The sequence below is a fragment of the Melospiza georgiana genome, chromosome 9 (assembly GCF_028018845.1).
Source record: "Melospiza georgiana isolate bMelGeo1 chromosome 9, bMelGeo1.pri, whole genome shotgun sequence".
NCBI lineage: Eukaryota > Metazoa > Chordata > Aves > Passeriformes > Passerellidae > Melospiza > Melospiza georgiana.
In genome coordinates, this window is record NC_080438.1 from 14,652,793 (window position 1) to 14,668,690 (window position 15,898).

Below are 15,898 nucleotides of genomic sequence, written 5' to 3' on the forward strand. Positions count from 1 at the left end.
ATTGACCAAGGTTCCAAATCAAAGACTTTACCCCTGTGACTTTCTAAAGTCCAGTGTGCCTTGATCTCTTTTGTATTAGCTATCCTCAGGCAGGGCTCTACATCATCTGACATAGCTGCTCACTTCCTATTAATAATTAAACATCAGCTATATAGGGAAGTGAGAGAGAATGAGTGGTCAGGTTGAGATGCCTGTTCAAAGGCATTCATTAATTCATAATGAAAGTTTAATGTATAATTATTCAAAAATAGATACTGATTAATTTAAACATGGCAGCTGAAGCTATGAAAAACTCCAGACACTTAAAGTAATGCACAGTTTAACTGAATATGCTGATCACCAGATAATCACTTCCACTGGGTGGAGAAATCCAGTACGAGATAACGAAGACTGTGGCCCAGTCTCTGATCAGAAACTTCATCCTAACATGAGTTTTCACTGAAAGTAGTCCAAGTCACAAGGTTTTGCTTTGACAAGCCAGTATAATCCCCACACAACATAAAAGAAAGCTCCAAAGCATTTTGTAGCAAAATTCCCATGCCAATTTTAATTGACAGAAAAATTAAGAACATAAAACATATGTAGAAATAAATAACATACAAAATAAATAATTGCCATGTTTTATACATGATTGAATTTTGGCTTAAAAGGAGACAAAGATGGGCAGGCAGGATCCATTTGCCTCAGCTTGTATTGAGGTTTACTAAAATTCTTCTGCCAGCATTCTGAGGTCACAGGAAGAAACACCTGATAGAAGAGATACGAGCTGTAGGCACTGAGAAGAGTGAAGGGCACTGCTCTAACACCTTCTCAGCTGGCCAAAGGACAAAGCTGAGCTGGAGCTGGTGGCTGCACATGAAACCATGACAAAGCCACACAGTGGTACTTCCTCAGTGCTTGGGGAGATATTCCATCTTTGACATCTGCTAGCAAGATGCTGTGATTTCACCACAACCCACAAACCCATCAGCAATTTTAAAAGCCACAGCAGAACTGTATTGTATACACATACCACATCTCCACCACAGTGGCTCAGGATAAACATAAAGGTATAGTGACTCAATATAAATAAACAGGTCATGCATGCTGTTTACATGTTGCATAATTACCAGAAATGAGGTAGCCTGTGGTAATAGCAATATTCAGCTTCACAATTGAAGGGTCACCCCTGTAAACACACCAAAAATACATAGTTACAGCCTAATTTGCAAAGGACATACACATCTCAAACACAATGCCAGCAGGGCACATTATTCTTGGCTCATCAGTAAGAGATTATGCAATCTAGTTAAGAAGGGTTCTAATCACAAGTGAATTCCTTTTCCACCCAAACACAAGACACCTACTAGCTACCCTAATGAGGATCAACCCCTGCCTCAGCACAGAAACTGCCCCAAGAGCCTTGCTGGAGATTTGAACTGAAACCCAGCAAGTACTCTGAGCTGGCTTCTCAGGAAACTGAGGATAAAAGGGAACAGCCCAGTCTCTGTTTCTTAGCCCTTTAACTGACACTCTGTGTCTCCATTTTTGTTTTTTGCCAATGCTAGAAGTTTGGTAAGGGTGACAAAAATATCTTGTTCAGCTGGTGCTTTTCATATTCATAATCAGATGGATGTTTATAGGGATAAACAGAGTAGAAGGACACAGGAAAGGAATTATTTGCCAGTTCTTTGGAGCCAAAGAACCTTTGAGCAGAAATGCTTTTCAGAGTACTTTCCACACCTTCTATCCCTTCCCTTTTGGTGCCAAACATTCAGCAGGCAAAGCTCTTAGTAACACACACACAGCTTCAGTTTCTCTGGAATGTTCAACAAACCCAAACTTGTGAATACAGCTCCAGAAAGGGAAGCATCCACGTTAGAGCAAGCCATGTTTGTCCTTCTCTCCACTGTTCTCTGTGCATTCCTACTTTGAGGAGTTTGGTAAGCAAGTCTTTTTTCCTTGGCATGAGGATTGTAACTTAATTTTTATATTAAATTATGCAACTAATCTGGCTATGTTTTGTGTAAATATGAATTGAGCTTCAAGTGAGAGGTCAATAGATCCATACAATGTAGACTGCTCAAGACAAGCTGTGAAAACAATCCTTGTTGTAAACCTTTCCAGAAAAAAGGAACCTAACTGTGCTTACGGCCACCTCCAATACAAAGTCTGCCTCAGCCAGAACACAGTGAAATGCTATTACTTAACTATTTTTTCTTAATCCTATTGGAATGGAGCAGTGGGAAGAGATTTCCTGTATTATTACAATCTGATCACTAAATTGTAAAGCTTTCTTAGTGTCTAAAACAAATTGTTCCCTCAGTGATAGGGTAGTTTACAGAAAAATAAGACTCACTAAACCAGAATTCTGCTGTTAGGTGAAGAAAAACCATTACTAGGAGAGTCTGGAATTCACTCCATCTGTTAAGACGTTCTTTTAAATACAGCTTGAAATGGGTACATTTTTCTATGGCTTCAAAATTTGATTACATGAGCAACATATATTGTGGGCTGAGTGCTTCTTTAGGTTTAGACATAGGGGCAGATATGTTCTCCTAACTTTAGCAGGAACTCTTTACATAGAGGCCTCATGTTAGAGCTCCCAGCTGCAGCAGCAACCTCATAACTGAACTTCTCAGGGGTTCCAACACACTTCAGCACATCACTACCAAGACAGCCTGCACTCAAGAGCCTTCATATTCTCCAGAGAACATGCAAAGGACTGAGTATATGAAATTGGTTCCTTGATAATGGTAGACATGACTTAACTGGATGGAACAGGGAATGGTTCACTCCTCTCATTATTTTCCCCCCAGAGAATGGTTAATTTGCATCAAACCTCCTCTAGGCTTTCTAAACCAACACTTCAACAATATATATGGCTGCACTGTCCCACCTGTCACATCCCTTCAAGACACATCCCTATGTCAGAATCCCAAATTATTCTCAATAAATGGAGAACTTAGGTCAGGCAGTCTGGAAGATTTTAGACTAAATTTTATCTCCTTGAATGGAAGGTGCAATGGAATTAATGAGCCCTGATGTCTGCAGGCCAGTTTTGATGCAAGCAAGAGCCCAGAGTGACAAACAGGGAGTGACTTGAATAAGCAAATGGGAAGAACTATCTATTTGGTGATTGCTAAGAAGGCATGTGTCGCAAATGAATTACACATGAAGATGCACGGGCAGATAGAACAAACAAAAGTCCATGCAACTGACTTTCTTCAAACTTCTTTGCAGATACAGAGTCATATAAAATGCTAATCAAACATCACACTTGAAAAACTGTAATGACTATGAAGTGAACAGTCATAGGAAGGACTCATAGGAAGGAGCCTGTTCTCCTGTGAAGCTACAACATAATCCACTTATTTACGTCTTCTCCCTCTCCTTATCTGATCTCTACCACCTCCACATTTTCTACCATGTGATTCTCACCACTATAAAAACAATTTCTACATCATCTATGTTAGTCTCTAGTACATTGAGAAAAAAGGAAAAGTTTTATGAGAAATCCTAGACCATCAAAAAATGTCACACACAACATTGATGTCTCCCTGGAGCTTACCAATGCTCCAGTCCCTGTTATGATCTATTGTATCTATTTTCAGGCATTACCTGACAGTGGTACCACATTCTCTCTCTAAGGAACCCAAACCCTTTGCAGGGTTCAATGGAGAACTTTCCACAGATATACACTATCCAGACCAACTACAGCTTTTCAATTCCACTTAAAAATGATTACTGTAAATAGCAGAGTTTCAGTCATACTGACTTATAGTTACAGTTTATTCTTTAATAATTTAATATGCTTTTTTAATTTTAATATTTAATTTAATATTTCAAATCAACTGCTTGTATTTTATCTATTCCACTTCACAGAGACACACTGAACTAAGACATTAATACTGACACAATAGTTATCAAATTTTCAAACAGTACAGACATAAAAATGAACACATCACAACTATATATTTTAATGGAAAATAAAACAATAATTCAATACTTAATACACCGCAGGATTCTTTTTTATTCTTCTCAGTTATGTTCTTTTATTGTGTAACCACAACATGCATGCAACATGCCTTACCAGAGATGGTCAGCATTAACAGCATCATCGTACAATAAAATGTAAAGGCAAAACCCTCCAACCACCAAAGCGTGGAATGTGGACACTGTCCTGAAAAAGAGATCACAGTCACAAGGAGGTACTGCCATTCACAACTTCCCATGCTGTGCTTAAGGTAGGATGTATCCCAAGGCATTCTCAACTACCTGCAGATACTTCTGTGGGAGACAATCATCTGTTCCCTATGCTACATCCAACCCCTTACAATGACAGGTGGGAAAAAACAGTCCAGAAGAAGGAGTCTATTAGATTGGAGTGGGATTGGTGATACTAGATACAAAGTGAGTCTTAAAAGTAAGGGAGATCTAAGTTTTCTTCAAATTATCCCATATATTAATGAATCCTTAAAGACAGTATGACATCTAGCTCTCTAACACATGTTTTTTGTATTGTCCCATTTGGTGGAAAATGTATATGAAATTTCATACTCAGATTAGCCCAGAAGTCCTGCAACAGCAGGTTTCTCCTTTCAGGCACCAAGTTAAAAGACCCATAATAAGTCTAGTTTGGATTTGGAAGGTGGCATTAAATGAAAAATCCTAAGCTTCAGATAGAATTTCTAGTGCATTTGAAGTAGATTCTGGTTTTCAAAGAGAAAACTTATATAACTCGGTTGTAGCTGAGTACCCAAGGTATAACAGCTACAGGTTTGTATCAATTAGCAGCTTTGTACTGGACAAGGGAAATATAAAATGAACATCACAGTAACCAAAGTTGCCTTGTCCCTACCTGGGTATTAGACACATTTTTCCCCCAAAGACAACAGTCTCCAGTTTACAGGCTGCATGCACAGTGTAGATAAACTCTACATGCTAACAAGCATGCACTTTTAGAGAAATATCTATTTACAGAAGCCCCAGCAGGGTTTCTGCCAGCACACAGGCCAGGGCCCCTCCTGCCCTTTCAGTCCACATGTATTCTTGGAAGGTAGAACAATGCAATGGGCATGGCTCCAAAATGTGTAACCTTCCTGCTCCAGCCATGGGTTTAACACAACTATAAGCTGCACCTAATACTGTGTAGCTACTGTTGGCTTTCCCACTTTGCAAATGTAATTAGAAAGAAAAAAGATGTGAAAAAATATCCATAGGGAATCACAGATACTTTTTGAAAGATGAGGACTAAGTTCAGTGCTGTGTAACTGAAAACACTCCACACCATATTCACTTCACACACATATTCACAGCACCAACATATACACACAAATGCACAGACACTGTTAGTTATCATTCCTGTCTTTGTACATATTGAATACATGTATTTGAAAGTCATTAATATTTTAGATGTCCTTAAGGCATTCTCAGGAATCTAAGCTCTACCATGCAAGAGTTGAAGAAAACATGTGACTTCCTGCAGAAGATTTTGCAAAGAAAGGGGTTATAATCCCTACTCCATTTCCAAAAGTGGCATTATTATCTACTGGCAATAGAAGATTCCATAACTATTCATAAAAGAGACTGTATTTATAATTTGTTTCAAGAGTGTCACTGTGCTATTTTCAGCAGCTTTTTCAACAGTGTGGCAGAAAATGAATGGAGGTTAGTATATTATGATAGTCAAAAATTGGATGAGAACAATTAATAATCATTACAGCACAGGCTGCACTTCTGCTCTCTCTTTTTTGAACAAAGAAAGAAAATTTAATTATCAGAATTGTAATGATAATTAATAGTTTAATTAAAAGGTCTACTCTTGTAACACTGGATTAAAAAAGAGAGGAACTTTCCTTCTTTTTTAAAACAAAGCAGAACATGCAATATTAGTGTCTGAGAAATACCTGGAATTTTTGAACTTGAGGAGAGGATAATGCTACAAGAAGGAAAATTTGTCCTAAAATATAGCTCATTAGTTTACAGCTGTAATTTGTTTTTGAAGAGGTCGTTAACCTGAACCCTTCTGTTTAGAATACAAGTTATACACAAGTAGAACATTTGAATGGGAGTGAAATAAAAGAAAAAACAAGAAAGAAAAGAAAAGGCAGCAGATTTCCTCCTTAACTCTGGACTTTGAAGCTTCTCCATAGGCAGGGCAGAAAAAGGGAAATAGTACAACAGTCCATTTTAATAAGGAATCTAGGTCAAGCTATCAAGCTCTGTATATTTCCTTGAAATCTTTTTCAAAGCTTGCATCCTTTAACTCCTCATTAAGCTGCAAACAAAAAAAGCTGCAATGCTAGGTTGCAGACTTGCTTTTTTATTATTGAATATATTTTTTTCATAACTACTTAATAGCAGTACAAGCATCTATTACAGGAGAGGTGACAAGAATATATGCACAACTTGAAGAATTATACTACATCCATGACCAAATATATTTTTTAACTCAATTTGAGTGTCCATATACTTCAGATGCCAGAAGCAATTACTTTATTGGTTCATAATTCTTGGAAGGTCAGAATGAACAAACTGACAGCATGGAAAATACAGCCAAGAGCTGCAGCTCAAATGCTTGATTACAAAGCTCTCCAAACTGTAACAATATATTTTCAATGCTACAGCTCATTTCAGGCAGATGCCCTCTTCCAGACCCAGCTGAGCTGATAAAAATGCATAACCATCCTCTGTGCCAGTTTCCTTAGCACTGCCAACAGAATCATTTGTGTGTGCACTCCCTACACCAGTTCAATATAGGACAAAATAACAACCATCTACTTTTAAATAATTTAAATGAAACCAACAGATTTTACTAGGACATAGTAACTGTTTCTACCTGCATAGCTCTCTGCAGAATAAATACATACTCATCTGCATTCTCTGAACTTGCAAGATACTCCTTGAGGCCTCTCTTCGTTTCGGTGAAACACTGGAGTGACAGGGCAGTCTGACAAACACTGTGTTTGGTTAGCAGAGCTGAAGTAACACAAGCACAGCTAGCCTTTCTTTCCCTTCATGCTCTCCTCAGTTATAACATCCACAAGATGCTGATGAACCATGCTTTGTGCTTCATGCCTTCTAACTCCTGAGCTGGATGAAGCCCGGGACCACAACCCATCTGTGTGCTAACATCTATATCCTGCTATCAACCCCAAGGGAAAAAAATGTGCAAAGAGGTAAAAAATGACACAGTATGGAGTACTGTATCAATTGAGCAGTTAAACACCTTAGAACAAAGTAGCCCAGAGATTTGGAGCAGCTTATTTCCAGCACACTTGTGATGTGTAAAACAATTCATGTTATTATGCAAAGCACTACACCAGCGCAGCACTACCAGGCATGGGGTAAGTTCTCATAAAGCCTATTATGCAATTCAAAGGCCATTTGATGTGGCTTATAGACAATAGCTTCACATGGGAACAGTTTAGTTTACTTTCCCTGTCTGCCTCTTATTGTTAATTGGAACAGAGAGGTAAACCTAAGCTGCACTGATACTGTGAACTGGCATCCTACACAGTTGTTCTGGCAGATAGGTAATTATTCAAAGATGGAACTGAAATCAAGATGGTGCCTTTAAGAACACTGCAAGTGGACATTTGCCAGATGGAAGGACAAGGCTATTTGAGTTGCTAATGCTGCCTAGAACAATGGAAACAACTTTAAAAGTATCCACCTGACACTAAACAGCACTGAGGAGGAACAGAACTGCAACTAAGGCATTTTGAGTGCAGTGACAACCATACGGTACACATTTTTGAGCTTTAAATTTGGGAAACATCTGAAAAAATATTTTAAAGTTCTAATAGGCAAAGGTATACTGTACCTATTCATTTCAACTGGAGAACCTTGTGTACTATATATACCCTTGCAGAGTAGTATGTTGCAAATAAAACCTCATTGTTCACCCCATTTTCAATTACTATCTTACACTTCCCTTGCGGGAAGTAAAAGACTCACAGGTCAAACAAGTTTCTAGAAGTCCTGTATCTGAGGGGACAAGTGAAATGCAGGTGGATCCATCCCACTGATTGAAATACAGAAACACAGAGAGAGCGAGGAACGTTTTTGGACTGAGTTTCCACAACTCCTTCCTGCATGTGTACCCTGTGTCTGCTATAGCTTCCCCTTCCTCCTCCTGCAGTCTTCTTACCCACAACACACACTGACTCTTTTCAATACTACACCCAAGTGTCATCAAATTTCTTGGAAAACCTTAACCAATATAAAACAGTCTGTAGCAGGTGAACAAACTGCTTTGCTCCCAAAAGCATGACCAGAGATACACTGGGATTTTGAATAAATTGCAATAGTTTTGATTTTCATACATGTTTAGAAAGGCATTTTTTATCTCTTCTCTTTACTAGAAGCATCACAGAGCATCTCTTCAGTTTATTACCTCTCACTAGTCACTGTTTTATCTTTGTACTGACTTTTACTTGGGCATCACTGTCTAACGAAGCATTTAATGTGCAAGTGTTAGTAATGCTGTGTTTCCATGAAGGGGCCACAGCATTTCACATGCATTATTTGTCCAGTGTCTAGAGCCTGCCCTCTGATCTTTACCTTTAACTAATAGAGTTTTCTTCAGTCTTACACACACACACAGGTGGTTCAGGTGCGCATTATTTCAGCTAAGTCTTTAACTGTCGCTGTTTTGAACACTTTACCTTGAATTCCATTCGATCTTCCTTTTTTGGCTGAGATTGTTAAAACCAGGTGTTATTCGTGTTGACACCCAAGAACTTACAACGTGGAACAGGAGCTGAAATACAGTAAAACTAGCAAGAGCAATGCCAATAGTCAGGTTGCTGAAGGAAGCCATTGTTCTTCAATCTGTGAAGAGAAGCAGAAGGTCATTTCACTCTATTCTCCATTTAACTATTTTAAGCAAGCACAGAAAGTGTTTGTGACAGCAAACTTATCAACAGAAATATTATTCACTAAAAGTTTCTACTTATTCAATGTCTCTACTTAAGCATTAACAGTATAAAAGTATGCCCAAACTTTTAGATACACAAGTTACATTTTGTTTTTGTTTTTGTTTTTGGTTTTTTTTTAACATTTGCATATTATACATTTTTGTGGCCTAAAATTGCATGTATTTTATCTTCACAGAAAGAACAGTGACGACCACTGACCAGGCCAACTGCCAGCTCTGCAGCCTCCACTCCTGTCCCAAGAACCTCCAAAGTCAAAACTTGTTTCATTATTGCCAGATTGCCTGCTGCCAACAGGAGCTCAAAACGCAACAGTGCAATCAGATAAGCCCAGAAGAGAGGTTTTTGGGCCAGCCCAGAGAAGCAGTGGCCTTGCTGCAGCTCAGTTTGTGCACTTTGCAGGGACAGTAGCTCCCAATTCCCACTGTGCTCAGCCAAGAGCTCGTCCTTGGGACGGGCTGTGGGCCATTGGAGCTTTCCTCCTCCACGGAACTCCAACCTCCACACTCAGTGGAAAGCCATCAGAGCTGCCTGGCTTTTCAATTGCTGGATGCTCAGCTATTTCGTGAGGTCTGAATACCAAAACAATTCCAAACAGAACTGTCAGTCTCTAAATGCTTCAGTTGTTTTTCCTGAGTCGCCGGTATTTGCAATACAGAATGATATTTTCCCAGAAGCCACAAACCTCTGACATGCATCCCCAATTTGACAGTGAAGTGGTGTACACTCCAAGACTGGCAAAAGGTACAAACTCAAAAAATGTCAATTTATATTATGTTGAACTGGAAAGGGGGAAAAAAGTCAAATGGCTTCATTTCAAATATTTAAATAATTAATACCTATTAAAAACCCGCTGTCACTTATTTTAGTTTTACTTAAGAAAACATCTAAAAATAAAATGAAGACTTTTAGGGCAGCATAATCTGATGTTACCACAGCAACCTAATGGTCAGCAGAGCAATACAATGACATAATACATTTATGTCTACCTTTATTTCACGTGCATTACAGAACCAGTGAACAGGCCTTATATTTTTGAAATTGTATCTGCATTGCAGATAGTAAGAAACTTGAACTTCAGGAGGAAAAAACAGAGGATAAAGTCCACCATAATAACAAAACAATAACATTTTTTAAAATTAAGTACAATATTCTCACTTTGGGGTGTAAATGGTGAGTATATTGAAACATACAGATCAGAAAAAACATACTTTTATCTTCAAAGACTTAGAAGCAGAAGGTTCAATGGTATCAAACTTTTCCCTCTCTACCTCCTTCTTTTCTATTTATTCTCCCAGAACTAAAGACAATAAACTTCCTCTGACTAGTGCCCACAGAGCTACAGGTATAAAAACAGAATGCAGGACAAATAAGAGCAGATTTGCTGAGTGAAACCTGCCTCTATCATGCAGATTTCAAGTGCTTATTTCAGAACAGCTTTAATTCTGTCCTAGGGACTCCACAATTCTTGGAACATATTTGATGTGCTCCTAGGGCCTATTTTCCTGCCCAGATGAACCCAAAAGGAACCCAGCTTGCAGACTCTGGGACAGCTATGCAACACAAATCACAGGGGGTGATTCAGTTCATAAATGCATTTTTAATCCAAACTAAAATTTTTATGCACACACACTGCAGTGCACTGCATCAAACTAATTGATTCCAGGTATTTTCTGATGGCCTGTTCCAGTGCAGCAGCATATAAGTCCTGCATACTTTTTAACATTACTCTATCAAAACTTCCACTTTCAATTACAATCCTGAATATTCTGTATTCTTGATCCTCCACATACTTCTCCATTGCCTCCACTGATCAAGAACACACAAAACACAAACCAAACTTCATATCCTTTTCACATAGTGTAAAGTACCAGAGACAATGGGTGTTAAGCTCAACTTTCTAAAACCTTACCATTTGAAGGAATAAAACAATTTAGTATCTACCAGTTTAAACCCACTGAAAAGCGCTGTATGGTGTCGAGTTCCAGATTCCAACCCCAAGGACAAAGCTTTGTTATTACATTATCTCATTTGTAGCAACCAAGTCTTCTCTTGGACAACATAAGGAAAAAGAAATTATCAGTTGGTTTAATGAAGGAAGCCAAAATCCAGGTCAAGTACAATCTCTTCAGAAAAACAGCAAAACCACTAGGCATTAACCACACCTACTTTATCCTTTTGACGAAAACACAGCAATTCCCATGATGCTACATTTTATTCATCTGCAGTGACTACACTAGAATCTCTTAGTTTCGAAGACACTAACATAATCTCTTGGACAAGAGAAAGCCATGTTTTGTTTTGTTTCCTTAGTACCAGAAGATTATATTGGGTCATATTAGGTAAGTAATGTTTCAGCTTTTGATAGGTGTTCATTTTAGTACAGATTAAGGAATTAAGCAAACCTTGCAAACATCCCTTGAAAGAAATGCATTAGAAGACTAATCTTTCACCTAAGGAGCCTGTGGAGGGAACTCATTTTTAAAAAGGTACTTGCATGCAAAGTGCATGACCTGACTTTCAGCAAGTGCAGAACCATGATGCCCATGAAGGAGAATGGTACAATGGTTTTAGAGAAGAAGAGAGGCAGACAAAAAATTAATCACTAAACCTCTGTGGTTGGTCTAACAGATGCTCAAGTTTTTCAAGCCTGATTTCATATATGCTTATCAAGATGCTGTTTAAGTATAGTAAGTACCAAGTCCAGAATAATTTTATGCTTTACCTCAGCAATTAATAGTGTCATATTTTAATTCAATTCAATGACCTGGTGTAAATACAGCATTTCACATGTGTTCAGCTATAAATATTGTCCCATATCTATAGGTTGTTATTTTCTCATATCCCTAGGTTGCTTTCAACTGTATCTTGTTTAACATGAAAATTTACTGGTTTTTACCAGATTTTCTTTTCATTTACAAGAAAAATTATTCATGTTGCTGAACCTAAGCAGCTTGTTGCATTGTGCTTGTTGACTTAAAACAAGCACAATTAGCTTCTGATTACAATTTTCCTTGACAAAGTCCAAAGTTAGTAAGCCAGGCAGCTTCAACTACACTGTGGGTTTTTTTTTTTCCAAGTATCTTCTATTAGCTGTACAGCAAAGTCTGATCAAGATACAGAACTTTGTGGATTATGTATGAACAGACACTCTATCACCTAAACTGCATAGTCATTGATTACTGTTCTGTCAGCTGATACAGGGTTTGAGCTGATGGGAGGCTGGCTGGGCAGGAGGTCTAGTGTAACCATTTTGTATGCAGGAAAAACAGTACAATATACAGGCTGGGTCTCCACCATTAGCATTTGCCTTGCTTACCCAAAATTACCCAAATAAACATTCGGTTAGACAGTAACTACATATGATCAGAACTTCACTCTTGTAGCTTTTCAGTGGAGTCTTTAGGTAGATAAACATTACCAAACACTTGAAACTAACATTTTTTTCAGCAAGGTATTGCTTACATGCCTTGTGTATTTCAAATTACTCCATTGACCCAATAACTTTGAAAAGGTTAATAACACAGGTATATTTCATTATACTCCATAAGAGCTAAAAATATATTAGATTTCATTTGCTATTAACATGCAGTGGTTTTCCTGCAATTCTGTTTCTACTTGAGATTCAGAAGAAAAAGCAATATCCATTCACCCCCAATACGATAACACTATGAACTCCTGATAGAAACAAGTTGACACTTAATGAAAGAGGATAAAGAGGATAAAGGAGAAGGAAAGTTATCAAGTGTTGTATCATCAAAAGCATTTAGCATTTATGTTCTCCTCCTCTTACTATTTCCACATCATCAAAATAAGAAATGCAACAGTATAGCGAGACATGGTAAGAAGGTGCAGTGGAAGGTTTAAGGCCCACAGCCCTTACTTTCTTCGAGGCTGGATTTCCAGATGAGTTGGATCAATTTCCAAACAAGATTACACCGTAAAGCTGCTATTGATACCAGGACATCGCATGCAATACTGTGCTCTCCTGATCCGCTTAAAACTGAAAGCCAAATCCAATAGCTGTAAAACTTGTCAGAGCAATCTGCAGAGAGCAACACTGGACTACTGACTGTTCCCGCATTTTATAATAAGCCCAGTAACAAAAGCAGTGCTGGAGCTTCGCTCTGCTCTTGGTTCTCAATGGTAGATCCTATTCGTCTGATATCTTATTTAGCTCAGTAAGCAGCGTTAAGGAGAAACACAACAAAATTCAAGCCACTCACAGTTAAGCCGTTCCCTTTTGTATTTAAGGCTATTCACACCCTAAACTCCACTCAGCTTTCTGCTCTTAGAACATCAAAGCAACCGGCTGATGAAGCATTCTTATAAAGGCAGTGTACTCAGGATGAGGTGGCCGCTGCGATACCATTTACCCAATTTCCTCAAACCCCGCAGGCAGTCTGGAGCCGCAAAGCCCCCAGGAGGGAGCCCGCCCATACTCGGTGGGCGCGGAGAGCCCCGGGCTGCCCCCGAGGGACGCTGCCCGGAGCCGGGCATTACCTCGCGGTCCCGGTCACCCGCGGCGCCCGCCGTTCGCACCGGCCCCGAGCGGCCGCGGGGCAGGCGGGCAGGGGAGCACAGCAGCGGGCAGGGGAGCACAGCAGCGGGCAGGCAGCGGGCACCCTCCGCACTCGCTCCAGCCGCGGCGGCGGAGGAGGCGGCCCCGCGCAGCCCTGCGCTGTCAGCGCGCTCCGCGCCGCCGCTTGCGGCCCTCGGCCCCCGGGGCCGCCCCGCGCTGCGAGAGGGAGGGAGGGAGGGAGTGAGGGGGCCGCTCCGCGCAGCCCCGCGGGGCGGGGGAAAGGGGCCGCACCGCCCCCGCCCCGCCAGCCCCGGCCTCTCAGCGCCCTACCGCCTTCCCTCCCCGCACGCCGCACCTGGGACCGGGGTTACGGGGGCTGCGGCGCCGCCTCCTCCTCCTCCATGCCTTCCCCGCGTCGGGGACGGGACAGCCCTTCCCGGGCGCAGGATGCTCCGGCGGGGATCGGGTTACGGCAGCCGTAGCCTTAAAGGGGCCGAGCCGCCGCCGCCACCTGCCGCCGGGCTCCGCTCGCCGCCTCCGAGGGGCCGCGGCTTCCCCGGACCCTCCTCCCGCCCGCCCCGCGCTGAGGCCGCCGCCCCCTCTCCGCAGCCGCCCCCGGGGAGGGCCGCGCAGAGCGGGGCTCGGCGCCCCCGGCGATGGCCCGGGACCGGCCGGCGGCTCCTCGGCACGGCCCGAGCGCAGCCGCGGGGACAGCACGGGGGCAGCACCGCCCGGGCAGCAGCGCCCGTGCCCACAGCGAGCCCCGCCGGTGGCACCCCAGCCCCTGCGAGCGGCCAGGCGGGCGCCGGGGCCCTGAACGCCGCTAAACATTCATGGTGTTTGTGCTGGGCCAGCATAAAGGCCGGTCAGCCGCTGCACTTCACCTTCCAACAACATTTTAGTCACTGTGTCTTTCACTTGCACAGCCCGATTGTCTGTAATGTGTCATGGGAAAAATGCTGACGTGACCGTTCGTGCCCTGGGAATCCATTTATGCACTCTTTGGGAGCACTGCACAGCACAGAGCCATGGGGAACACACCCATCCTAGAGAGAACAGGTATTGCCAATACTTGCCATTTACTAAGTTCAATGCTATGATTTATGACAACTTCTTTTTTTTTATTTTACATTTTGGAGCTGTTGTGTTGAAAAACAGAAGCAATCTTACGCTGACAAAATTAAAGATGATAGATAGATGTAGTTTCACCAACTAGAAAATGTAATGGTCATGACTGTTCCTCTTGATATTCTTCTGCTATCATCCACATCCTAAACCACCTCAAATTTACATTTCCATTAATGATTTCTGATTAATAAATTAAAAATTCTCCTCTAACAAAATAATGATGAAGGTACTACTATACATCTCACCCTATAGTTTAAGCTGCAGCTGACAAGTCATCTACCCCACTATGTACGCTGATCTCTCTTGCCAAACATCTCCCGCAGCAGGAATGCTCTGGCCTGAACAGAAACTGATGTTGGCTTGCCTTAATGTGCCAATCTGGAAAATGCAGAAACCCAGGTGCTGATTAATGAGGCATTGAGCCATTCCTGCTGCAGAAGTGGGAACCTGTGGGAGGTGGGCAGGGCACACTGCCAGCAGCTCTAACTGTTTCCAGCCAGCTTGGCATAATCCATTGCTGGGCATGAACCAACGACCAGGTGTTTGTGTAAACATCAGAACTACTGAAGTTTGCTTTCCTGTAGACTCGTGTCTTTTGACTGACCAGCTTTTGAATTGACTTTTGTTAACAAAATTTTATGAGATGTCCTCAGACAAGTGAAGGGGATCCCATTCCTGCTTCCAATCTCCTTCCATTTCAAAAACAGATAGAAAAATAAAGACAGGAATACCATGTGAACATAGTATCAACACAATCATCTAATTTCTTAGTGAAATTAAATTTAAAACCTCATGTTTTACTCTGATGTCATATCATTCTTGATATAAATAATTTCAACCTATTTTCTACTGCATCTGCAATTTTTGGTGAATCAGAATAGCCACTAAATCCAAAAAACTCCATGGTAGGATCAGAAACCACTTTTAAGATCACATAAACCATAAAAATTCCAAGAGAATTTTTTTCTTCATTAATTCACCTTCCAAAGAACAGCCCTCACTTTTTGCTTAATACATTATCAGTGATTTCAACGTTTCTTTACATAACCCTTTTCTCTTTTGAGTTGTAACAGCTGTGACACCAGTACTCCATATTGACCAGCAGTGGGCTTCTGGCGTGACAGAGGACCTGCAGTGGCAGTAAAGGCACAAATGGTTGTCCTCAGGCCTGCAGGTAGTGGCAAGGACTCTTTCCTCTCATGGTTAAGAAGCAAAGGCCAAAGGCTCTGAACAACAAGCTCTGGCAGATTTAGCTGCTGTGTTTTAATATGTGATTTTTCTCAACTGCCTGAGGTCACAATCATTCTAAGAGAGTACAACAATGAAT

At 41.1% G+C, this 15,898-nt stretch overlaps 1 protein-coding gene across 4 annotated transcripts in view; it reads right to left on the minus strand.

The window, feature by feature from the left end:
- TLCD4 (TLC domain containing 4) overlaps window positions 1-13,994 on the minus strand; it is a 26,424-nt gene extending 12,430 nt beyond the window's left edge. Inside the window, exons 1-4 of one of the 4 annotated variants that reach the window (XM_058029738.1) lie at window positions 13,799-13,994; window positions 8,652-8,817; window positions 4,073-4,162; window positions 1,110-1,168 (exon numbers count right to left, since the gene is read on the minus strand). In XM_058029738.1, the coding sequence (XP_057885721.1) occupies window positions 1,110-1,168; window positions 4,073-4,162; window positions 8,652-8,806 (304 nt within the window). In that variant the 5' untranslated portion in view covers window positions 8,807-8,817; window positions 13,799-13,994. Of the gene's footprint in view, window positions 1-1,109; window positions 1,169-4,072; window positions 4,163-8,651; window positions 8,818-12,804; window positions 12,922-13,147; window positions 13,205-13,424; window positions 13,519-13,798 lie in introns of those variants that run through there. The other 3 variants (XM_058029739.1, XM_058029741.1, XM_058029740.1) reach the window with 3 other exon arrangements.
- Window positions 13,995-15,898: the final 1,904 nt, after the last annotated feature.